Below are 25,453 nucleotides of genomic sequence, written 5' to 3'. Positions count from 1 at the left end.
ATACTTGAGCTAAATACAGTTACAGAAAGAGCAATAATGGAGACAGAGAAACTGAGCTATAAATTTGGGAGATCAGCTCGGTTTTAAGCTGAGATTGGAAATGAGATGCTAGAGCTGAGGTAAAGAGATACATGATAGCTATTCCAAAGGGCTAGAACTAAAAAAGAGAAGTCTCTTCATGCAGAGTGAACAGTCTAGAAAAGGGCAGAGGCTAAGCCAGACAAGTGCAAGGAATATAGTGAGAAATGAGGTGATAAAGGAAATTTATGGAGAGACTTAAATATTAAGATGGAAATGTTGAACCAGATCATAAAATGGGAAACCAGTGCAGTTGTCTAAGGTTGTGGGTGGAGTGGTCAAATTTTGTATATGTGAAAAGCAAACAACAATATTTTGTATATGCTGCTGAATTAATTGTGGGAACTTGAGGTGATCAGAGAGAAAGGATATACAATAGTCACAGAGAAGGGTACCTTACGTCGGTCAGTTATCGGAGGTGTTGATTAATAATGTATTAAGTTGCTGAGATAGTGATAGGCACACTTGCACATACAGGAAATGGGGAAGCAAAAAGTTTTAAAGTCAATTATCAGTCCAAGGTTATGGAAAGAGGAGGCAAGTGGAAGATCTGAGTCAAGAACAGAAGTAGATAAAAAAGACTGATGTAGTAAGGATGCTCAAGAAAAGCACTACTGTTTGTCAGGCGTTTTGTTGAAGGAGCTAGAGGCAAAGTTTCAGGTTTACCTGAGCAAGATAGTGTGGATAGGAAGGAGTCACTAAGGCCAGGTCTATGCTAGAAAAGGTTTGCTGGCATAGCTCTACTGGTATAGCAATACTGGCAAAACCTACTGGAGACACAGCTTATACCAGAAAAATACTGCTTTTGCCAGTACAGCTTACTCAGCTTCCCCAAGTGAAACAATCTATACTGGCAAAACCAGTTTTATATTGTTATAACTGTACCTACACTGGGGGTTTTGCCCATACAGAAATGCCATAAAAATCACACCTCTAATTGACATTATTGTATTGACAAAGTTTTGAGTATAGCCTGCTTTAAGGTTATGAAAGGAACATAAAATTGCCAGTTATCAATTTTAAAATGGTAGCTAAGAATAAAGGTAAAGATAAGGTGACTTAGGAAAGATGGGGAAAAATATAAAAGTGGAAAATTTGTGAACCTGTCGTTTCTATAGACAAAATAGATGAGGTTGGAGAGGGAGCCTCTGCCAGAGAGGTTTTACTATTCAAGATTTTATACTTAAATCTCTCTCTCTCTCAGACAATACATAACAAATGCAAATAGCATATGATAGAAGTCTTTTTATGATGTTGTAAAGTTGCTGTTTGTATTTGTTATGTATTGTCTTAATTACATTTTTTTTCCTTTGCTTTAAGGGCTTGGGTACATGTAATGTCCATTTTACTGTCTTGGTTAAAAATAATTAAAATAGTTTGTATAATATAAACTATAGCATAGAAATTCAGATATTGTTATTTTAAAAAAAACCTGAGGCAATAACCGTAAGAAACCTGTATTAGGTACAGTATCTTTAAAAAAAAATTAAAATGCATTTAAAACTATTTTCATTGTTGTAGCTGGTCGGAGTAAATGGCAGCTGAAAACATACGGGTAGATGGCAGAGATTTTTCTTCTTTAGCCCTCCTTTCATGTTTAGTCAAGTGAAAGACTCAGAGTGAAATGTAAACTCTGGCTCAGCAGATCTTCAGAGCTCTGTAGCTTGATGAACAACCTCTGAGAGTTTAGAGGGAAGGCAGCAGTTGGTAAAGGTTGTTAAAGGCAAAGGCCAAAAAGGCTTCAGCCGTGACTTGGGTCTCAGATCATCCAGATGAGAGGAATGTGGAGACAGTGCCCTGGTGGGCCGTTGATATATTACACTCAAAGGAATAGTGCTGTGCAATCAAAACCAATTGTTCTGACTTTATCCTTCAGATGTAACAGAAGGAAAAGGCATTTGCTTTATTACTCTTCCGAGTCGTTTAACCATTTATCCTTAATCATTGGCTGTCTAAGTGAGAACAAGAACTTAGTTCATTGAACTTTGTTCTTTTTGAAATTATAGAGTAGAATCCATTTTATCCAATGTGGGAAATCTCCTTTTGAGAAACTTGACATACAAACTGGCACACTAAGTCTTTGAGTTTCATTGAAAAGGAACATCATACAAAAACACAGCCAGATGTTTGATTGCAGATTAATTTGCATTAGCCTTTATGATACACTCTATAGTATATGATTTGTAGTTCCAATATCATGAGCAATCAATTAAATAATGTTAAATTAATGAGTCAGTTGCAATTACCAAGACACAATTTCATCACAATCACTGTTGAGTGGGAGGGCAGAGGGGGGAGAGATAGGGGAGGAGAGGAGTATTTGCCACTTGAATTTTAGAAACACTCTTCAGTGATTACTAGTAGTGAGAAAACTAATACTTGGATCAAACCACCCGAGTACAAAGAATATGCATTAACCTTAATATAGTAAATTAATTTATCATAGATTAACTTTTTTTGCAGTTTAGGTGTGTACAGATTTCTTGAAAGATCTATACAAGAATGCTTTCTTCTGAGTTCCTAAATATTGCATCTCAGTGAATTTATTTCGGGTGTATTTTGGACACGGTGGGTGGGGTGGTGTTTTTGGTTTTGTGTTTCTGTTTAATTGTAATATGGTGGTTATAATGATTTGGGGCAGTTGTCCATGTGCAACTTATGAATTCTGATTGATGTTATGAAGCTGTATGTTATATCAGGGAATGCCTCTGTTAAGTGACAATATTTCTTCTGTGCACAGTGTATCAACGGATGGCTCTCAAGGTGAGGTAATGTTACATAAATCATCCAACGAATAGTGACAGAGTGGTCACCTGTCTTAAGAGTTTCTCAGTAAGAGAGGGAAAACTGATGTAAAAAAATGGGAGAGAGCTGAAAACAAAAGCTAAATATGTAATTTCATCCCCCAAGTTCACATACTTACAGTGAGAAGAGGTCCAAAGCTCTAAAAACGGATTTGGGGATTATACTGAATCACAAATTGAGTAGGAGTCAACAATGTGAAAAAGGCTAATATAATTCTGGAGTGTATTAAAGTGCCATATCTAAGACATGGGGAGGTCATTCTTGCATCTACTCAGCATTGGTCAGGCCTCGGCTGAAGTACTGTGTTCAGTTTTGGGCTCCATACTTTAAGAAGGATGTGGACAGGTCAGAGAGGGTCCAGAGGAGAGCAACAACAATGGAAAAGTTGGAAAAAACCTGACCTATGAGGAAAGGTAAAAAAAAACTGGGCATGTTTAGTCTTGAGAAAAGAAGACTGGGTGGGAACCTGATAAGTCTTCAGGTATGTTAAGGGCTGTTATAAAGAGGATGGTGATTAATTGTTATCAGGTTCACTGAAGATAGAACAAGAAGTAATGGACTTAGTCTACAGCAAGGGAGATATAGGTTAGATATTAGAAAAAGATTTCTAACTAGAAGAGTAGTTAAGCTCTGGCCTGGGTTATCAAGGGAAGTTGTGGTATCCCCATCATTGGAGGTTTTTAAGAACAGGTTAACAAACACCTGTCAGGTCTAGGTCTGCGGGGTCCTCTCTCAGTGCAGTGGAAAGAATTAGATGACCTTTCAAGGCCCCTTGCAGCCCTTCATTTCTATGATTCTATTAAATTCAAAAAGATTTTGGAGTGGCTTAAGTGGGGAAGATTATCATCAGGTTAGTGACAGAGTTTTCAGATAAGTGCATGCAGGCTTTCCACATTTTTTTTGCATTAACCCAATTATGCTGAAATACAGCAAAGTCTGAAATATCATCCTTTATTATACTATGCATGTGGGTGAATTTGTGATTTTGTCTGTTCAAATGGATTTTGCCCTGAAAAAAGTGTCCTGTTACAAAATAATACTTTTAAAAACTCTTAATATATAGAATGAATACATATCAAACTCGTAATTGCTGTGTGAGTTCATCCAAGAGAAGAGGAAGAAAATCCAGCTGCACGGTTAAAAAATCTAATGTTCTGCTTTAGTGCTGGACAGATCCACATTAGTTGCCTGCAAACAAAAATACTTGCTTTATTTATTTTCGTAAAATTCTGGCCAAATTATGTTTCTTGTAGTCTTTGAAACCTCATTATTATTTCTAATCTTCAGAGTACTGGCTGTTAATGACTCCGATTCACTGCAAGCTGCTTTAGTGCTGAATTCTTGCAAAAAAAAATTATTTGTGTATTAACTACGCTTTTTGGTGAGGGATATGTTGTATTTTTCCCTCAAACTCATTATACTAGAACATTTAACACTTTAACTTAGCATATTGAAATTCTGTTAGAATCAGTAGTGTAAAAATTGGCCCTAGTTTTATTGTAGATAATAAATTGTGCTTTATTATATAATTCTTTTTATCTATCAATCTCAAAACACTTTTCAAAGGTTTGGACAGCATTATCACACCTATTTACAGATAAAATACTAATTTTAGTATTTTTCTTTTTTAGGCTATACCTCAGTTACCGTGTGCCAAAGCATTATATACCTATGAGGGAAAAGAACCTGGAGATCTTAAATTCAATAAGGGTGACATCATCATTTTACGTCGGCAAGTGGATGAAAATTGGTACCACGGAGAAGTCAGTGGTGTCCATGGCTTTTTTCCTACCAACTTCGTTCAGATTATTAAACCTTTACCTCAACCTCCGCCTCAGTGCAAAGCACTTTATGACTTTGAAGTGAAAGACAAGGAAGCAGACAAAGACTGTTTGCCATTTTCAAAGGTAAAAACATGTAGAAACGACTTTTAAAAAAGAAAGGATTTTCTTTGAATAATTATTCATTGACTTAGAATATTTTACATTGTTTCTGTTCTAAAAGTCTTGCCTATACGTTCTCCCTAGCTCTGATATGTTAAGAAGCCAAGGATATGTAAGTTCACAGGGCATTTCTTCAATATATACCACTTCTTTTCCTCCCTTAAACCACAGACACTGTTCTCCTCTGAGGATTTCACCACTGAAATTGAGAGTGCAGTTTTTTTAACTGCTTTTATATGCATTCTGAATTTGAGAGAGTCTGAATTGTGAATTTAAAGCATTCCCAGTCCAGAGGGAACTTTCACTTATTTTTAGTTGTCAGAGTTCATACTAATTGTCAAGTTTTCATTTAATCCAGGGCATTTTTAATACTAACTGTGAGCTTTGTGTCACTACATAAGAATAAAAATTGCCTTTTGGAAAAGAGTCAGTTCCTTTTGTTTTGTTCCTATTTGAGTTATTTTTCTGTCTTAGAAGGCATGAAACGATGTGAAGTTTTAATAGGAGTACTAAGATTATGAAGAGTAATCTTAAAAGACACTTAACCATAGCTTGGGGCTGTTTTTTTTCAGTTGCCTACAAATTTATAGTACGTTAATTTTTCCAGACTGCACAAAAAATGTTACAAGATCAGACATGTGAACTAGTTAGATGTCTTTACAGCCCTCAGCTATTAAAAATGGAAAGGTCACCTGAAATTATACAAGAGGGAGGCCTTAAATATTCAGTTCTCCCTCTTACGAGACCAGTACAACTACATGTGAACAGAAAATAACTTTTACTGAACAAAATGTTAGTGCTCCTAAGGATAATCAGCCTAGTTATTATATTGCATTGCAGCTTTGATTTTTAAGTAGTGTGTGCAATGTATGCATTGTTTGTAATCTTCAATTTTATATCAGTGCAAGTGTTTCTTAGCATGTCTGAGTTTTTCAATGAAATAAAAGTTAATGATGATTCTAGGGCAAAATAAATTTATTGAGCAAATAATAGCTTCTTTGCAAGCATGCTTAAAACTAAAATTCTGTATTTCAAAGGAGATATCAGTTATGCTTTCTAAGTTTGCTAATGTTCTTACATGAGGAGAAAAGCAACAGCTGGGAACACAGGGGAACAAGCTAGCTTATAAGTAAGGAGAGTTTGAGACTCAATTAGGGATTGATGGAATACACTACAGTTGGCACAGCAGGCAGTCTGTTGCTCAGGAGAAATCCAAATAACTGACTGAGATTAGTTCTTGGGCTGCTGTGCAGGACTTGACCAAGATGAGGAAGCTCTACTGGAAATCATTTTAATTCCAAAAACTGCAGGTTCCTATTGTGAAAATGAAGCTCCTGCTATGGAATTCTTCTTCATGTACCCCTTCGTCTGATGATGCTTGTGTTTTGGAGAGAAATTAAATGAATAGCTTAATTTGAGCTGGGAGACATAATTACTTCATGTTTGTACAGGATGATGTGCTGACTGTGATTCGCCGAGTAGATGAAAACTGGGCTGAAGGAATGCTGGCTGACAAGATAGGGATATTTCCCATTTCGTATGTTGAGGTGAGTAAAGTTGTGCCATCGTATAATAGGCCGTATGAGAAAAGTACTTTAAATAAATAGAAATATGTCTTTCTAAAACTATAAATGCTGATGATAATTCTAAAACATATAATATTAATCCAATATATGTACATGAGTAAACTGAGTAACCTCATAAACTTGCTGATGCAGTGAATGTGCATCCTCACCCTTTTCTCTCCTTACTGTTTGTTGCCTTTGTTCATTATATCACATTTAATATTATATTGTAAACCCTTTGAGGCAGGGACTTTGCCTTCTTGTGTGTCCTGCGAGGCGCCTGGTCCTTCCCAACCAACACTTACTCACAAAATAGAAAAAAATGAATGAATCAGGTATACAATACGCTTCCATTTCTCCCTAATGCCCACCACACCAAAGTAAATGAGCGTCATTGAAGGTCAGCAAATTTAGGCTATTGTGGACCAAACAAGGGAGTGAATTTCAAAGTTGAGGACCCTTTATGTAAAACAGCCTGAAACCTCTCTTTTAGACCTGGGAGTGGAGAGTGCAAATATGGTAAGTTTAAACAGGAAGAGAGGTGGTTTCTTGGGTATATAGGCCCAAATCAGTTAGGACTTCATAGGAGAAAGCCAACACCTGAAATTCCATCCAAAAATCGTAATGCAACCAGTATAGGCTATGGAGCACTGGTGTAATAATTATTGTTTGTATTGTAGAAGTGCTTGGAGATCTCAACTGACATTAAGGTCCCATTGTGCTAAGCCGGTGTAAACACATGGTAAAACATACTCTTTGCTGTGAAGACCTTACAGTCTACATAGACAAGACAGAGCATGGGCAAAAATAAGTGTTAACCCCATATTACAAATGCAGAAATGAAAGAGGCTAAGTGCTGTGCCCAAGTACACAGAGGAAGTCTGTGACTCAGCTGGGAATTGGGCCCAGGTCACTGCTTAATTTCATTTATTTATACATTAGCTTTTCTATGTTACTCACCACTGTAGTATCTGAGCAGTGCACATTCATTCAAGAACTTAGCTTCTCAGTACCCCTGTGAGTATTATCTCCATTTTACAGACAGGGAACTGAGGTATAGGTTAAGTAATTCGCATAAAGTTACACAGAATGTGGCAGCACCATGTCACTCCTAGTTCTTGTTCGAGTGCTTGTTCATGTTGATTCCAATCAGGTGTGTGCGTGCACACATGCACAGTAGTCAGAAGATTTTTCCCCTAGCAGCATCTGTCAGGTTGGCCTGGGCGCCCCTTGGATTCTTGCCTTCATGGTGCTCAATATGTTGACCCGCCAACCTATCAGTTCCTTCTTACAGCCAGTGACAGCTGGAACTTCCCTGTGCTCTTGTCTCAACAGGCGCATTTAGCAGTTTCTTACACTGTTCTCCATTAGTTTTCCATTGTTTGTTAATAGATAGTATTTAGTATTTTGTTAGTGTTAGATAAGTTTCCTTGGGGGTGGGGGGGGATCCGCTTCTCTGCTCTCCCGACGCCGGGGCATGCCAGGGTCTCTGGGCTTCAAAGCCTGCGGCAAGTGTATGTCCAGAAGCAATCCTCACCTCGTGCCTAAAGTGTTTAGGAGAGGGCCATCAGAAGGATTGTCGTGCCATTTGTAAGACCTTTTGGCCCAGGACTTTAAAAGATAGAGAGCAGCACCTGAAGGTCCTGTTGATGGAGGCAGCACTCCTCCCCATGTCCGACCCTGGGTCGATGGACCCTGCACTGAGTACCTCCTCCTCAGTGCAGAGCACTTCAGCATCGTCAGCACGAGCACCGGTGCTGGGTAAGGATAAGGACTCATGGCACCATCCTGGCTCCACTCACGGCTCACGTGCCGCATGCAGTCACCGTTCGCAATCGTTGGTGCTGCAAAAGAAGAGGCCGGAGCAGGGTGGCTCTCTCCCTACTAGGCCTAAGGAGCCTGCTGCTATGAGAATCGTGTCGGGCCACACTAGTGCTGCTCCACCAGTGATGATCGCGCCAAGTCCTGGCCACGTGGAAGGGCGGTTGAGTCCGGACCCTCCTCACTCGCCGAGCCGTGAGCTGCACCTTCCTTCGACACCTGAGGCGTTTGAGGCTGCCCAAGAACTGCTTCACCTCTCAGCACTGTTCTCTCTCCTCCCAGATGGGACAGGTCATCAGCACCAGTCATTCCCCGGGCTCCTTCAAGGGGAAAGCCCGCTATGATGGCCCACCAATCTCCGACCCCAGTGTGCCACTCCTGGCACCAGAGCACATTCAGTAGCCATACTGATCCCCGAGCCCTCAGCACGAAAGCTTGGTGTCTAGAAGTGCTGCTCCCCCAAAGTCATCGTTTTCAGACACCTCAGAGTCTGAGTCAGACTCCTATTGGTCCTGGAGGAATAGGAGCAGACAGTCCATGTCCTGGTACCGTGGCCCACCCCAATGGCAGACCTCAGCGCAATGGCCCTTTTGGACTCCTTGGGCTTTTCATCAAAGCCAAGGGTTTCATTCCAGGGAGACGTCAGTGGCCTCAGCCTCATTTGTACCCCTGCCAGCACCGCCAGCACTGGCAGGGTCGTGGGTAGGCCCATTACTACCCTGCACTATCATTTTGATGCCTCTGGTGCAACTGGGCCCAGGTGCCTGTGTCAATATATGCAGCCCCTACACTGAGGGGTGCGACACCATCTGTGTTGGCACTGGGCCAAGAAACCCGGGTGCTGCGGGACCCCTTGGGTGCAGAAGAAAGGGATCAGTTACCCCTCATGGGGGTCTCTTCCTCGTCCTCGCCAGATGAGGCATTGGCGGGCACGGCGACAGCCCCAGCCTTAGAGGACAACAGGGTTCTGCAGCAATTGTTGCGAAGGGTTTCCCAGGGCCTGGGCATTCAGGCAGAGGAGGTAGTGGAGATGCAGATCCAATGATGGACGACCTCGCCCCCTCCAGACCTGCTCGCATTGCCCTCCAGCGAAAGGCAACAAAAATTATTAGGGGACTGGAACACATGGGTTATGAGGAGAGGCTGAGGGAACTGGGATTGTTTAGTCTACGGAAGAGAAGAATGGGGGGGGATTTCATAGCTGCTTTTAACTACCTGAAAGCTGGATCCAAAGAGGATGGATCTAGACTATTCTCAGTGATAGCAGATGACAGGACAAGGAGTAATGGTCTCAAGTTGCAGTGGGGGAGGTTTAGGTTGGATATTAGGAAAAACTTTTTCACTAGGAGGGTGGTGAAGTACTGGAATGCGTTACCTAGAGAGGTGGTGGAATCCCCTTCCTTAGAAGTTTTTACGGTCAGGCTTGACAAAGCCCTGGCTGGGATGATTTAGTTGGGATTGGTCCTGCTCTGGGCAGGGGGTTGGACTAGATGGCCTCCAGAGGTCCCTTCCAACTCTGTTATTCTATGATTCTATGATCTCTGACACCACAAAACCTCTGTGGCAGACCTTTTTGCCCCCTACAGCTAACCACAATGAAAGACACTACTTTTTGTGCCATCCAAGCGTTACGAGCACTTATACACACATCCCACACCTGACTCTCGTGGTCAAAGCTGCCAACCAACATGAGCATCAGGGCTTCCAGGGACCCTCCCCGAAGAATCAGGAGGCGAAAAGGCTTGACCTTTATGGGAGAAAGGTCTACTTCACTGGAGGCCTACAGCTCCGCATTTCAAATCAGCAGGCCATTGTCAGCAGGTACTGCTTCAACACATGCAGGGCAATGGCTAGTTTTGTGGAGCTATTGCTGTAGGACTCCTGCGCCGATTTTCAGCTCTTGTGGAGGAAAGGAAGCTCATTTCCAGGGCTTCGCTACAAGCTGCACTGGATGCAGCGGATGCAGCTACTCCTGTGATGGCCACAGGCATAGCTGTGAGGAGGGGCTCCAAGTCTCAGGCTTGCCATATGAGCTCCAACAAATGATTCAGGACCTCCTCTTCGAGGGTCCGGCTCTATTTTCTGAAAAGACGGATAAAAGGCTGCAGAGCCTGAAGGATTCAAGAGCCACTCTCAAATCGTTGGGCCTCCATTCTCTGGCTAGACAGCGTAAAGATTTTAGGCCACAACCTCCTCCACGGTTCTACCAGCTGCAGAATCGTCAGGACGGCTCATGGAGGAGGAACAGGACCGGCAGAAGGCGACTGCACCCGTCCTCAGGTCAGAACTCTGACCAATCTAAACCACCCTCTGGGCCAAAACAGTCCTTTTGAAGGTGCAGATGAGGACGGCGCACCAGATCCCCAACTGGATCCACCCCGCCTTACCTTCTCATCTCTACTATCCCCTTTCAACCGTGCATGGTCCCGTATCACCTCGGACTGTTGGGTGCTCCGCACGTTAGAGAGGGGATACTCCATCCAATTCTGTGCCCTCGCATCCTTCCATCCCCCTTCCCTGTCCCTCTTCAGGGACCCTTCTCACAAGCAGCTCCTTGTCCAGGAAGTGCGGTTGCTCCTATCTCTAGGGGCACTAGAGGAGATTCCTCAGGAGCACTTGGGGTGAGGGTTTTTATTCCCAGTATTTCCTTATACTGAAAACCAAAGGCAGCCTCAGGCCCATCTTGGACCTGTGAGAACTCAACAAGTTCATGAAGAAACTCAAGTTCTGCATGGTCTCTTTGGCCTCAATCATGACTGGATCCAGCAGACTTGTATGCTCCCCTTGACTCAAAGGATGCATATTTCTATATCATAATCACCTAGCCCCACAGAAAGTACCTAAGGTGTGTGGTGAATGGTACCCACTACCAGTTTACAGTCTTTCCATTTGGCCTGTCAGCAGCACCTCGAGTTTTCGCCAAGTGCATAGCAGTCATCTCTGCATTCTTGCACAAGCACCAGGTACAGGTGTTTCCATACCTTGACAACTGTCTGATCAAGGGCCTCTCCAAGACCCAAGTGGAGGCTCAGGTCAGATTCATCAGAGCCACCTTCGACAACCTGGGTCTCCTTCTGAACGAAGCAAAATCAACTCTGTCCCCCATCCAGAGGATAGAGTTTGTAGGGGCAGTACTGGACTTGACCTGAGTCAGGGCATACCTGCCACGAGCAAGGTTTCAGGCCCTGATAGATATCATTCGAGGAACCAGACAGTTTCCCACCACCACAGCAAGAAACTGCCTGAAGCTTCTCAGACGCATGGCTGTCTGTACCTACGTGGTGGAGCATGCCAGACATAGGCTTCGACCTCTTCAGTCGTGGCTCACGTCAGTGTATTGCCCAGGCCGGTACAGCTTGGACAGGATCATGATCTTGCCTCGCCCAGTCATCGACTCCCTCCTGTGGTAGCTCGACCCTCAGGAGGTGTGCTCAGGGATTCCCTTCGCCACTCCGCAGCCATCTCTGTTGCAAGTGACGGACGCATCAGACTTGGGCTGGGGAGCTCATCTGGGAGACCACAGGACCCAAGGTCTTTGGTCTCAAGCAGACCTGGCTCTCCACATCAAAGTCAGAAAGCTGAGAGCAATGCATCTTGCATGCCAGACCTTCTGTGAACACTTAATTGTGTATCAGTTATGAAGGACAGTACAACAACAATGTTTTATATCAACAAATGGGGGGTGCACGCTCCTCTTCCCTGTGCCAGGAAGCCGTCATGCTGTGGAACTTCTGTGTGAAACATTCAATACCCCTGCAAGTGTTGTACCTCCCCAGGGTACAGAACAAACTGGCAGACCACTTCAGCAGGTTGTTTCATGCCTATCAATGGTCCCTTTGCCTGAACGTCGTGGTCTCAATCTTCCAGAGATGGGGCTTTCCCCAGATAGACCTATTTGCCACGTGATACAACAGGAAGTGTCAGCAGTTCTGCTCCTTCCAGAATCACGGCTTGGGCTCCAGAGCGAAAGCGTTCCATGGGGAGGGCATCTCTTTTATGCCTTTCCATCCATACTGCTCATTCACAAGGTACTCCTCGAGATCTGGAGGGAAGGGGTTCAGGTCATATTGATAACACCAGGCCGGCCCCGACAGCACTGGTACACATCTCTCCTAGACATGTCTGTGGAAGCCCCGGTCACCCTTCCACTCTTCCCGGACTTTCTGACACAATATCACAGTCGTCTTCAACATCCGAACCTCGACTTGCTTCACCTTACAGCATGGAAGCTCCATGGTTGAACCCGATGGAGCTTTCCTGTTCAGACCAGGTCAGAAAAGTCCTCCTTGGCAGCAGGAAATCCTCTACGAGAGCCACCTACCTTGCCAAGTGGAAGAGATTTTCAATTTGGTTGGCGCAGTGCCATTCACCCCTGATACTAGCCTCAGTGCTGCTCATTTTGGACTACCTCCTCCATCTGAAGCAGCAGGGGCTTTCGTTGTCTTCAATAAGAGTGCCCTTAGTTGCCATATCGGCCTTCCATCCGGGTGCAGGGGGCCGCTCGGTGTTTGCGAACCCTATGGTCAGCTGATTTTTAAAAGGACTTGACAGACTGTACCCTCATGTCCAACAGCCTGTCCTAGCCTGGGACCTCAGCCTGGTCCTCTCTAGGCTCATGGGACCACCCTTCGAACTGTTGGCAACATGCTCCCTGCTCTACCTCTCTTACAAGGTGGTGTTCCTGGTAGCAATAACCTCGGTCAGGAGGGTGTCTGAGCTCAGGTCCCTAACGTCAGAGCCTCCCTACACCGTGTTCTATAACGACAGAGTTCAGCTCAGACCTCATCCTGCTTTCCTCCCGAAGGTTGTGTCGCCGTTTCATATCAACCAGGACATCTTTCTCCCGGTGTTCTACCCTAAGCCTCATTCCAGCAGCAGGGAGCAGAGACAACACGCTCTGGATGTCCACAGGGTGCTAGCCTTTTACATCGAGAGAACAAAACCATTCAGAAAAATCGGTCCAGTTATTCATGGCAGTGGTGGACAGAATGAACGTTCTGCCGGAATTGTCACAACACATCTCATCATGGATAGCGTCCTGTATTCATGAGTGCTACAACCTGGCAGGGGTTCCTGCATCGCCGATCACTGTGCACTCCACCAGTGCGCAGCTTCATCAACAGCGTTCCTGGCTCAGGTTCCCACTCAGGAAATCCACAGAGCAGCAATATGGTCTCCATCCATACTCTTGCCACGCACTGTATGATTATCCAGCAGACCAGAGATGATGCAGCCTTTGGACGAGCAGTGCTCCAATCAGTGGACGACTCCAATCCCACCACCTACACTTGGGCTTGTGAGTCACCTGATTGGAATCGAGATGAACAAGCACGCAAAGAAGAAAAAAACAGTTACTGACCTTCTCGTAACTCTTGTTCTTTGAGATGTGTTGTTCATGTCCATTCCAATACCCACCCTCCTACCCCACTGTCGGAGTAGCCAGCAAGAGGGAACTGAGGGGGTGGCAGGTCGACAGGCCTCTATATTGAGCGCCAGGAGTACCAGAGTTATCCAGTCAAGACCAATCAGTATTGTGGCAAATTGCTGGCACAATTATGATGGGTCCTGCACTTCCTTTTCTTGTGTGTGGGGGGGTGTTCAGGGTGCAGTTTCCCGCCCCTGAACTAGGGTATCTACTGTCACACTAGTAACCCACCCTCTACTCCAGGTCCCAGCCCAGAGGCCCTAGGGATAGTGGCAAACCACTTGAACTAGTGCTTCCTTCCCCTGGGCTACTTCCCTCTCCTGCTCTTCAGCTTGTGGGCTTCCTGCCCTCTCTCTGCACAAGCCACGTGTCTCTTTACCTAGGGTCTTGTTCTTCTCCAAATTCTCCTCTACTTTAATTCCTTCAAACTGCTCTCTGCTCCAACTCCAAACCACTCTGCTCCAACTCCTTCACCTGGCTGATTAAAGCAGGGGGTTTTATCAGGTGACTGGCTTTAGGTGCTCTAATTGGCTTCAGGTGCTTTTAATTAATCTATAGAAACCTTTCTTCCCTCTACATGGAATAAGGCTTCTCCTCATCGTGGGACTTACGTATCTTTCCTGTATCACTCTCCTGCTGCCTTCTGGCCATGCTGTATCACGGTATGCATAGTCTATAGTGCTGAGTACAATGTACATTCTTAAATAAACTCCACATTTTATCCTTCTTTCTTTCTTCAACAAGAAATGAAATCCACATAGGCGTTCCTCCAAATATAAAGATTTTTTAAGTCTCCAGTAACAGCTAGAAAGTAAAGTGGTACATATAATGGAGTAAAAAGTTTTTTGGGAAACACTTGTCAGTTATAGGACATATAGAAAGGAAAATATTATTTTCAGATTTCTGAAATGTGAAGTAACTTGTTGAAACTGCAGTGGAATGAATGGCAGGCACTCTTACAATAATCCACCTGTAGTCTTTAAAAAAGTGAATCTATGCCAAATGCACAAAACATACAAGTATTAACAATACAAGTGAAATGTTCATTTTGGTAGAATTTTAAGAAGATAGTATAATGTCTAATGCATCCATCCCTTAGTTTGTGAGTTTAGTCACTGAGAACTCAAGATTTACCTACCAAATTAGTCATGTTCCTTACTAGCCCTCTTCTTCCTGCCCTAGCCCCAACCCATCAAAAAAGTAGTTTAACATGTTTCATTTTTTAATTATCTCCATTCCTTTTAGGGAGGTTGAATTCCTGACTCAGTACTTTTAAAATCTTGCATTTATTAGGCTAGACTCGCTGTTGATCACCATTAGACAAAGTAGTCTTAATTATAATGTTGGGGAAAAAATTAGTCTCTTCTAGTAATATTAAATCAAGAACAGTCGAATTAAACGTTTTATATAAACTTGCCTTCACTTGTCTTGTCAGCCTGGAATGTACAATGGAAAAATTATTCAAAAGTCAATGTTTTTCATTGCTTTCAAAAAGAGTACTTCATGTTCTTAATGGAAAAATCATGCTCTGGTACATGTCAAATTTATTTAAAGAGAAGTATTCATTGTAAATAACCTTTACATTCACATTGAAAAGGGTCCTCAAAATAGATAAGCCAAAGGAAATAAATGGGTCTTGAAGTGTGCCCAAAAAGTAGTCTGTTTGGGAATTTCACAATCAAGGATCCTTGACTGAGAGAGACTTAGCCCCAGCCTAATGCTGAATGAAAGTGCTGAGATGAAACTTAGCTAACTGTTCGTACCAGAAAAGGCTAAAGGGCAATAAATTCATTGTAGCCTATATGGTGAAGGTCTTCAGTTCTGTAATTTCTACATTATCATGAACACAAACTTTAGAACAATCACTAAAAACATATATAACCAATTCATACAAGCTTTCTTAAGCACTATCGAAAACCAGTCTTGCACTCACCATTTGCAATTGGACACCAGATTTATTTATATACGCACACCTATACTAAATCCCTTACAGTACTACCTACAATGTAACTTATGAAAGCCATACCAATTCTATATTGATCATGAAAACACATGAATATATAATTAGTAAATTCTAGTCAGAGTTCAAGTGTGCCCATTGGTATTCAGGTTGAAGGTGGGCTGTGGGTGGTAGATGACAGGTGGTTGAGGTTGAGAAGAGGGAACTAATAAATGGAACATAAATGTGGTGTGGCTTATTTCCTTGTGCTTTGTAGTTAGGGGTGGGTATATCAGTATGCTTCACTGATCCTCTGATGTGTCTGCAGCTCAGGCACACGAGAGCAGACTGGATGAGCTCTCCCTTTCCTATCCCAAGGAAGAAGCAAGCAGCTATACTCTGTAACTGTTACAGTCTCCATATTATTTTAAGGAAAGGCCAATAGCCAGTGCATTCCACGTAGGTTTAGCCTATATGCTGCTCTTTTGTGTTTGTTTCCCTGCCTAAGAGAGTTCAGCAGATTCCTTACGCTTGACTAATCTTGGATTAATCCCATAAACATGCCAAAAATCTTTCTCTAATTTGGGGTTCCCTCTAAATAGAGGAAACAGATCCTGCAGGCATTATTAGTTTCAGAAAGTAAACAACATAATTAAGTGGAACAGTTACCTGAGGAAGCTTTTAGCAGTGGTTTTTGAGACCCTTGGGTAAGCCCTTGCACTCATTTAATTGCTCTTCCCCAATAGGTGATTCTTGCTTTATAAATGAAGTATTGGTTTTCTTTCTGTAATTCTGGGTCATCTGGGAACAAAATCTTCATTACATACATTGCAGACAGAATAGAAATGGATGGGAATTTAAACTGTCATTGCCATTGTTTAAAACATGTTTTGCTAGAAGTTAGGATGTGCATATTCTTGTGAATGATATGAAGAATTTTAATCTGAGATGGAAGAATAAAATGGATATGAGTACAAAATCTGCAGTATGTCTAATCCTCACAGTGCCTAGCTACTTATCCAGGCTGCAGGATAGAACCATGAAAATTCAAGTGGCAGAGCAATTTTCTTCAGCTTCTTGTTAACATTTTTTTTTCTTGCTTTGTGTCCTCCAACCCACGTATCTGGAATTTAATCAATTTAAAGCACTGTAATAAATTAGCATAAAATGTTTCCCTAAGCTTCTTAAAAACATGTTTTTAGTCTTTTTATAAAATGTTGAATCTCAATACTAAATAAGGAGCATGGTTTTGCAAATTCATTGGCAGAGCTGTGTGTATAACCATTATGGTTAGGGTCTTTCTACAATGGAACAGGACTACCCTAAGTTATCTGTAGCCTTGCCTGCACTAACAGTCTTTGAAAGATATAATTCACCACCAATGGTAGCAACAGGGGAAGTCATAGTATACACAGGTCTTGGAAATGTTTACCACCATGTTGTTTAATCCTGTGTCTTCTGTGAAATTCCTATTGCTCTTCTCTACTCCATTCAAAACAGTAAGATCATCTTCAGTATTATTGCTCTGACCATGTCATCCCACCCTTTGAATGCCTCCACTGACTCCCCCTTTCCATGACACTAAGTTCAAACCTTTTGTCCTTGCTTTCCAGGTATTCCACAGCTCTGCCCTTTCCTGCTTATCTGCTTTTGTCTGTTTTAATGTTGATCCTCCACTACTCTGGCAATTCCAGCCTTTACCCCCATTTATCTGTTTCTCCCACATGTGTTTTTTTCTACACACTCCCACTGGCATTGAATTTCCTCCCTGAACAGTTCCTTCAGATCCCAGTTAAAGACCCATTTGTATTATGAAGTCTACATGAAATTTGCCAACTAATACTGGCTAAAGTAGAAGTCAGTTGGGGATAGTTAATATTTTTAATAAAGTCTGTATATGTATGCATGTGGGCATATTTGTACACACATGTACAAGCACACACTATTTTGATAGTATATTTTATCCCTATCTCCCACCTTTTGTATAGTACTTACCTTCTTAGATTGTAAGCTGTTCAGGGCATGGGCTGGCTTCCTTTGTGTGGACAGCACCTAGCTCAGTGTGGGGGCTGCCAGAATACAAATAATACAATAATTATATAGTGAGGTTTTGGTAAAATAAAGCATTTTTTTAAACTTCCCCTGAACATAGCAGGAGTCTTGTGGCTCCCAGGAAAATGGCTAAGGTAAATAAAGAATAGACTATGCTGACGTGAAAAAACAGTGACTCCATAGTAAATAATCCTATACTTTCCTCTTGATTGTTCTTACTTGGTTCTTCATGAAAAAATATGCCTCCCTGCCCCCCACCCCCTGGCAAAATACAAACGAATTTTCCAAATAGAGGTTATTCACACTAAAAATTGGCATTATCTTTAATGAGGATTAATGTGTTTAAAGAAACACTTGCAGTCTACTTGTATTGATGTACTTTAGTTCGTGAATGAATGTGTCTCCCTATACTGCTTCTTACAACAGTTTTAAGCTATACATAGAAATTCCTGGCAGTTAATAACATGGTTTTATGAAGAATAAACTCTTACCCTTCTCAATTTTATTTTATTTTATTTTATCTAGTGTTAATCTTCTGACGGTCAGAAGATTAAAATGCCCAAGATCCTTTATTTCTTTATTACAGAGACAGGATTTAGTTGCCTACTTAATATAGTGTAATTTATCATAATGGACAAGATATTAATGGATAAATTAAAACCAAAAGTCTGTTGCTTTTATTACTGCTTCTGCTAATCAAACATGCAAGAGTTGTGAAATCCATTAACAGAAGTGACCACAAAAGCATTAGGTCTTCAGGCTTGTGTTGTATCTCTTTGGAAAAGCTCAAAAGACTTAGTGTGGAATGACCATGTCAAACTTCACTTAAGTAGGTTATAGTGAAAGACTTGTACCTGTAGGGCATCTAGATGTAGAGTGAGTCAGTACATCATAAAGAGTTCTGAATTCTATAGTTTTCAGTTTGATTCTTATTTATGAATAAAAGTAAGGTCTAGAAGTGTTTCCTCTGTCTAGTCAACTATTTCTTTAATTTTCTTAAAGATTTCTAAAATCATTTCTTAATGTGTTGGTTGTTTTGCAGTTTAATACGGCAGCCAAGCAGCTGATAGAGTTGGATAAGCCCTCAGGTTCTGTTGTTGACTCTGGAGAAGGTACCTCTGGGGCATCCCACAACAATTCAGTCCAAAAGCACACTGATACAAAGAAGAACACCAAAAAACGGCATTCCTTTACCTCCCTTACCATGTCCAACAAGTCCTCGCAGTCTTCTCAAAACCGTCACTCAATGGAAATAAGTCCTCCTGTCCTCATCAGCTCCAGTAACCCCACAGCGGCTGCCCGAATAAGTGAACTGACAGGCCTCTCCTGCAGTGCTCCTTCTCAGGTAAGCTACCTGAAATTAAATACAAAACATTTAATACATTTTAATGAATATTCTAAAGCATTTTTGTCATAATAAAGGCTTCAAATCCTTTTCAAACTAAACATATGTAATAAATTATATGTAAAGGGATGTTTTCTACTAGTTTAGGCTCCAAATTTAGGGGTTTTGGGGGATTTTTTTTTTTTTTTTTGTGCAAAGCCTATTGTAATGTGAATAGAAAGGTTTTTCAGTTTAAGCATTTTGTTCAAGTGCTGTAAATAAAAGAAAACCATCAGCAGATTTATTATAATATATGGGAACAAGAAACTGGACTACTCAGTTGAATTTTGTCCAAATTGAATAAAATACTGAAAATTAACAAAGAGCATACATGGTAAAAGATAAATTTGATTTCAGACACTCTTGGACTTTGAACAATCTCTGATGTTATTTCTGATACTGATAAGGGAGAGTATTGGATTATATCTTCTTCTATTTTTAAAAAACCTTGAGTGTTCTTCTAATGTCTTGATTACACATTACTGTCTTTGATGAACAATCTTCTGTAGAAAGAAAAGGAGTACTTGTGGCACCTTAGAGACTAACGAATTTATTTGAGCATGAGCTTTCGTGAGCTACAGCTCACTTCATCAGATGCATACCGTGGAAACTGCAGCAGACTCTATATATACACAGAGAATATGAAACAATACCTCCTCCCACCCCACTGTCCTGCTGGTAATAGCTTATCTAAAAGCCATTTCCAGCACAAATCCAGGTTTTCTCACCCTCCACCCCCCCACACAAATTCACTCTCCTGCTGGTGATAGCCCATCCAAAGTGACAACTCTTTACACAATGTGCATGATAATGAAGTTAGGCCATTTCCTGCACAAATCCAGGTTCTCTCACTCCCTCACCCCCCTCCAAAAACCCACCCCCATACACACACAAACTCACTCTCCTGCTGGTAATAGCTCATCCAAACTGGCCACTCTCCAAGTTTAAATCCAAGTTAAACCAGAACATCGGGGGGGCGGGGGGTAGGAAAAAACAAGAGGAAATAGGCTACCTTGCATAATGACTTAGCCACTCCCAGTCTCTATTTAAGCCTAAATTAATAGTATCCAATTTGCAAATGAATTCCAATTCAGCAGTTTCTCGCTGGAGTCTGGATTTGAAGTTTTTTTGTTTTAAGATAGCGACCTTCATGTCTGTGATTGCGTGACCAGAGAGATTGAAGTGTTCTCCGACTGGTTTATGAATGTTATAATTCTTGACATCTGATTTGTGTCCATTTATTCTTTTACGTGGAAATGGCCTAACTTCATTATCATGCACATTGTGTAAAGAGTTGTCACTTTGGATGGGCTATCACCAGCAGGAGAGTGAATTTGTGTGGGGGGGTGGAGGGTGAGAAAACCTGGATTTGTGCTGGAAATGGCTTTTAGATAAGCTATTACCAGCAGGACAGTGGGGTGGGAGGAGGTATTGTTTCATATTCTCTGTGTATATATAGAGTCTGCTGCAGTTTCCACGGTATGCATCTGATGAAGTGAGCTGTAGCTCACGAAAGCTCATGCTCAAATAAATTCGTTAGTCTCTAAGGTGCCACAAGTACTCCTTTTCTTTTTGCGAATACAGACTAACACGGCTGTTACTCTGAAATCTTCTGTAGTACAGTACTTGTAAAGTTGACAGTTGTGGGGAGAATATATTAAAGAAAGCTATAAAATGCTAAGAGGATTTCACATAAAGCTTACAAACTAATTAAATGTTTTATATTTAAACTCATTTGCTCTCTGCTATTAAGAGAAAAATAAACATATAGTGTTTTTCACCCAGTTAGTTGCATGTATATCTCCCAGTTTTTCTGAAAGATCATTTCTGTCTTATATAGAGCCTGAAAAATTAGCAGTGTCATCTAATACAAATATTCTATGTAAATTACTACCAGAAAGTCAAAGTAACAAGCTAAAGTTGCTGATGGTGGTATTCACAGAAGAGTGCTGGTAGTACATTAATCAAAAAGTGTACCAATCTACCATGACAAGATATTGTTTTAGGAACTACCTAAAACTGACATCAATCTTTTTTTTTTTTTTTTTTTTTTTTGACAGGTTCATATCAGTACCACAGGACTAATTGTGACCCCACCCCCTAGCAGCCCGGTTACAACTGGGCCTTCATTTACCTTCCCATCTGAGGTCACCTACCAAGCTGCTCTTGGCGTAAGTAGCATTTGACAAAACTGAGGCTCCTTGTGCATCTTTTGTCTCCATTGTCATTCTCCTTTCTGCAGTTCTGGTAAACTAGTTAGAAACTTTTGTGTTGTTTGATGTGATTACATCTGTGATAGGTGGTAGCACACATTGAACTATGGCAAAAGTTTTGCACTAAAGATCCTGGACAGCATCCTATGCCTTTCATTCCGCAGTCTTGCTCTGCCTTGCTGTGGAGTAAGTATGAGAAGCATACTCCTGCCCCTTCCCAAGAGAACAACACTTTTACTCAATGTGAGTCAGAAAGCAAATTAAAAAAAAGGGGAAAGAAATGTCTTATGAAGAGCAACTTGCTTGAATCCTCAACTTCTGGATCTTTGTCCCTCCTGCATTCAGTACCCAGAACTATCATGGAACAATCCCTGAATCATCTGCTGTACCTGGGTCTTCCATTTCTAAATCAGATGAGCCTATTTTGATTATCCTGTCTGACCTCTCTGAATATCAAATACTATAGTCGCATTTGCAGCAAAGTCTGTTAGCTCTTCTGTTTTCATAGATTCAGTTTTTAAGGCCAAAAGGGACCATTCTTATAATTTAGTCTGACTTCCACATAAAACAGGCTGTAGACCTTTCCTGAATTAATTCCTTTTGCAAATCCAATAGCTGTGGTTGAACTAGAGCATATCTGTTAGAAGAACATCCAATCTTGATTTTAAAATTTCCAGTGGTGGAGAATCCATAACAGCCCCTGTAAGTTGCTCCAATAGTTAATTACCCTCTCTGTTAAAAATTTGCACATTATTTCTAGTCTCAGTTTGTATATCTTCAACTTCCAACCATTGAGCTTTTTTATACCTTTGTCTGACAGATTGAAGAGGCCTCTATTTTAAAATTTCTGTTCCCTATGTAGGCACTTGTAGACTGTGATTAAGTTATCCCTTAACCTTCTCTTGAACAAGCTGTGACATACCAGGGTACAATCCAGACTGAGTAGCTGTCACCCCTGCCCTATAACCTGTGGTGCCCTTTACAATGTTTTGCTGCTGTGGCCCCCAACCTAGACTGTTCACAAACAGCCTCCAGCATGTAAGTCACTCCCAGCTATGTCTGTGAGTGTTGTGCAGCCAGCCAGCCATACCTTGGCTCTTACTAGCCTTAAAAATTATTACAGGGTGATCCGAACACAATCCCAGTCCCATATTTTTCCCCAGAAACATAAGGCCTTGTGAGGCAGTGTCCATGCAACAGTGCCCCCCTGGACAAACAGGCGGGCGTGGCTCTGGATCACGCAGCTCAGCAGGGTGGTCAGTCCATTCTTGGTGTCCAGGAATCTGGAAACTCTTTGTTCTCAGGTCTGCCAGTGAGTGGAACTTAGGCCAACGCACTCCTCTGGATACCAGTTCAGGGCCCTCAGGCTAGACAAGTAGAATAAGGATTCGCCGATTCTGACAGTGCCCTGAGCTCCTTTCTACCTTCCCTCAGGCCTTTGTAGGCTCTTCAATCTGTTGGCCTGTTTGCTGCTTTTCTGGGGTGTTTGTCCCCGGGCGTCTCTCTAGCACAGACGTTCCTTTTTCCAGTCTGCTCACTTTCCTGTTAGCCTCCCCCCTCTTCTGCTTCCCAGCCCTTTTATTCTCCCAGCTGCTGTGAAAATGCAGATCAGCTGTGGCCAGCAGTGCCTGTATTACCCATTTGGTTGCTGGGCTAGCATGTGGCACATACACCCCATGATAGTCCTGTTCTGCCCCGCTGCTCCTGGACCGTACGAATATAGTAAGTCCATTATTTCTTTAAGGGAATTATATGCTCACAATTTGTTACTCCAAATGACATTACCCAGTACTTCAGTTTGAGCACACTGGATTAGATAAAACAATAAAAAAAGTTTATTAACTAAAAAGAGAGAGATTTTAAGTGAAAGTAATGAGGCATAAAAGTGAGAAATAGTTACAAGAAAAATAAAGATAAAACACTTACTGGTGCCTAACTTAAGAAACTATATAGATTCAAAGCAAAGTTTTCTCACCACATGCTTTCAGCAGTCTTACTGACCAAAGTCTTTAGGTCAGGACCTCTCCCACAGAGTCCAGTGGCTGCTTTCTTTGTCTCCTCAGGTACAGTGAATGCGATGGGCAGGGAGAGAAAAAGAGGTGCATTGGAATGTTTGTGCCTCCTTTTTATAGTTTCAGTCCCCCTCTTGAAAAAATTTCCACCTGAGATCCAGGAGTCTCGTTCCCTCCTGGTTTTTTCACCTGTTTGATCTTCCTTTGTCTTCCCTTCCTGCTTGATGACTCTGTTTACTGCTTAAATGTAAATTAAGGCAAGCACACATTTCTTTGTTTAGGACAGACCAGTTTGCCAGCTTCTGTTTGGGCAGGGCTCTGGGGTTTGGAACATGTATTGTTAACACCACACGTATTGTTAACACCACACACTGGAATCTTTTAACTTCACGTACACTGTTGCCACACATATTTTACCAGGACAATACTGACCAGCAGATTTTGAGTTTTCAAAAGATACCTACAGACATACTTTGTACAAAGATTATTACAGTAGCATGATGGGTGTGAATACAGGGTATATTCCATCATACAAGCTAAATAAATTCAGCTCCTTGCATCTCTCATTAAAAGGTATGTTTTCCAGTCCTTTACTTATTCTCATGGCTCTTCTCTGAATCCTCTCCAGTTTTTCAACATCCTTGAATTGTGGACACCAGAACTGGACACAGTATTCCAATGGTAGGTGCACCTGTGTCAAATACAGAGGTAATATAACCTCCCTATTCTTATCCGATATTTCTTTGTTTGTACATCCAAAGACCTCATTAGACCTTTTGGCCATAGTGTTGCACTGAGAGCTCATGTTCAGTTTATTATCCACCATGATCCTCAATATTATCCACCATGATCCTCAAGTCTTTTAAAGTTACTGCTTCCCATGATAACATCCCCCATTCTGTGTAAGTATGGTCTTCATTCTTTGTTCCTAAAGGTAAGATCTTACATTTGGCCATATTGAAACACATATTGCTGATTGCTGAGATCCAGACCATGTTGAACAGTTCCTGTCCTCTTCATTACTTACCAGTCCCCAATCTTTTTATCATTTGCAAATTTTATCAGTAATGGTATTCTTTTAATTTCTTCTGTTCTATTCTATGAAGATTCTTACACCACTCTCATCACTGTAATATCTGAGCACTTTCCAGTAGTGCATAAAGTTACTTGATTAATATATGTCATGCTTTTGTTCTCTCATCTACTCCCCGGAGGGAGAAGGGTTTTTGTTTTGTGAATATTTTTATATTCTATAATATTATAAAATTATAATAGATTGATAGATATAGATATATGGGCTGTCAGTCACAGTTATCTCAAGCAATGAACCCAAAACAAATTAGCTGGATTAAAAAAATTAATCCCGATTAGTCACAGTTTTAGTCGCACTGTTAAACAATAATAGAATACCATTTATTTAAGTATTTTTCATGTTTTCTACATTTTCAAATATATTGATTTCAATTACAACACAGAATACAATGTGTACAGTACTCACTTTATATTATTTGTATTACAAATATTTGCACTGTGAAAAAAGATAAATAATAGAATCATAGGACTGGAAGGGACCTCGAGAGGCCATCTAGTCCAGTCCCCTGCACTCATGGCAGGACTGAGTATTATCTAGACCATCCCTGACAGGAGTTTGTCTAACCTGCTCTTAAAAATCTCCAATGATGGAGATTCCACTACCTTCCTAGGCAATTTATTCCAGTGCTTAACCACCCTGACATAGTCATAGTGAAAGCGGCCTACAGCTTATCTCTGACAAATTTTCAGAAGCAACTAAACAGTTTTTCCTAATGTACAGCCTAAACCTCCCTTGCTGCAATTTAAGCCCATTGCTTCTTGTCGTATCCTCAGAGGTTAAGAACAATTTTTCTCCGTCCTCTTTGTAACAACTTTTTACGTACTTGAAAACTGTTATGTACCCTCTCAGTCTCTTCTTTTCCAGACTAAACAAATCTAATTTTTTCAATCTTCCCTCATAGGTCATGTTTTCTAGACCTTTAATTATTTTTGTTGCTCTTCTCTTGACTCTCTCCAATTTCTCCACATCTTTCCTGAAATGTGGCACCCAGAACTGGACACAGTACTCAAATTGAGGCCTAATCAGCGCGGAGTAGAGTCGAAGAATTACTTCTCGTGCCTTGATTACAACATTTCTGCTAATGCACCCCAGAATAATGTTCAGGTTTTTTTGCAACAGCATT

General features: G+C 41.5%; 1 protein-coding gene across 1 annotated transcript in view; it reads left to right on the top strand.

Moving 5' to 3' along the window:
- Nucleotides 1-25,453, top strand: part of SH3RF1 (SH3 domain containing ring finger 1) — a 154,404-nt gene that overhangs the window by 73,687 nt on the left and 55,264 nt on the right. Inside the window, exons 2-5 of the mRNA XM_077814509.1 lie at nucleotides 4,515-4,790; nucleotides 6,278-6,373; nucleotides 18,671-18,973; nucleotides 21,073-21,183. Of these exons, the coding sequence (XP_077670635.1) occupies nucleotides 4,515-4,790; nucleotides 6,278-6,373; nucleotides 18,671-18,973; nucleotides 21,073-21,183 (786 nt within the window). The remainder of the gene's footprint in view (nucleotides 1-4,514; nucleotides 4,791-6,277; nucleotides 6,374-18,670; nucleotides 18,974-21,072; nucleotides 21,184-25,453) is intronic.

This window comes from Eretmochelys imbricata, chromosome 4 (assembly GCF_965152235.1).
Source record: "Eretmochelys imbricata isolate rEreImb1 chromosome 4, rEreImb1.hap1, whole genome shotgun sequence".
Taxonomy (NCBI): Eukaryota; Metazoa; Chordata; order Testudines; family Cheloniidae; genus Eretmochelys; species Eretmochelys imbricata.
The sequence above is the reverse complement of the archived record's forward strand: the minus strand, read 5'-3'. Positions and strand labels throughout refer to the sequence as shown.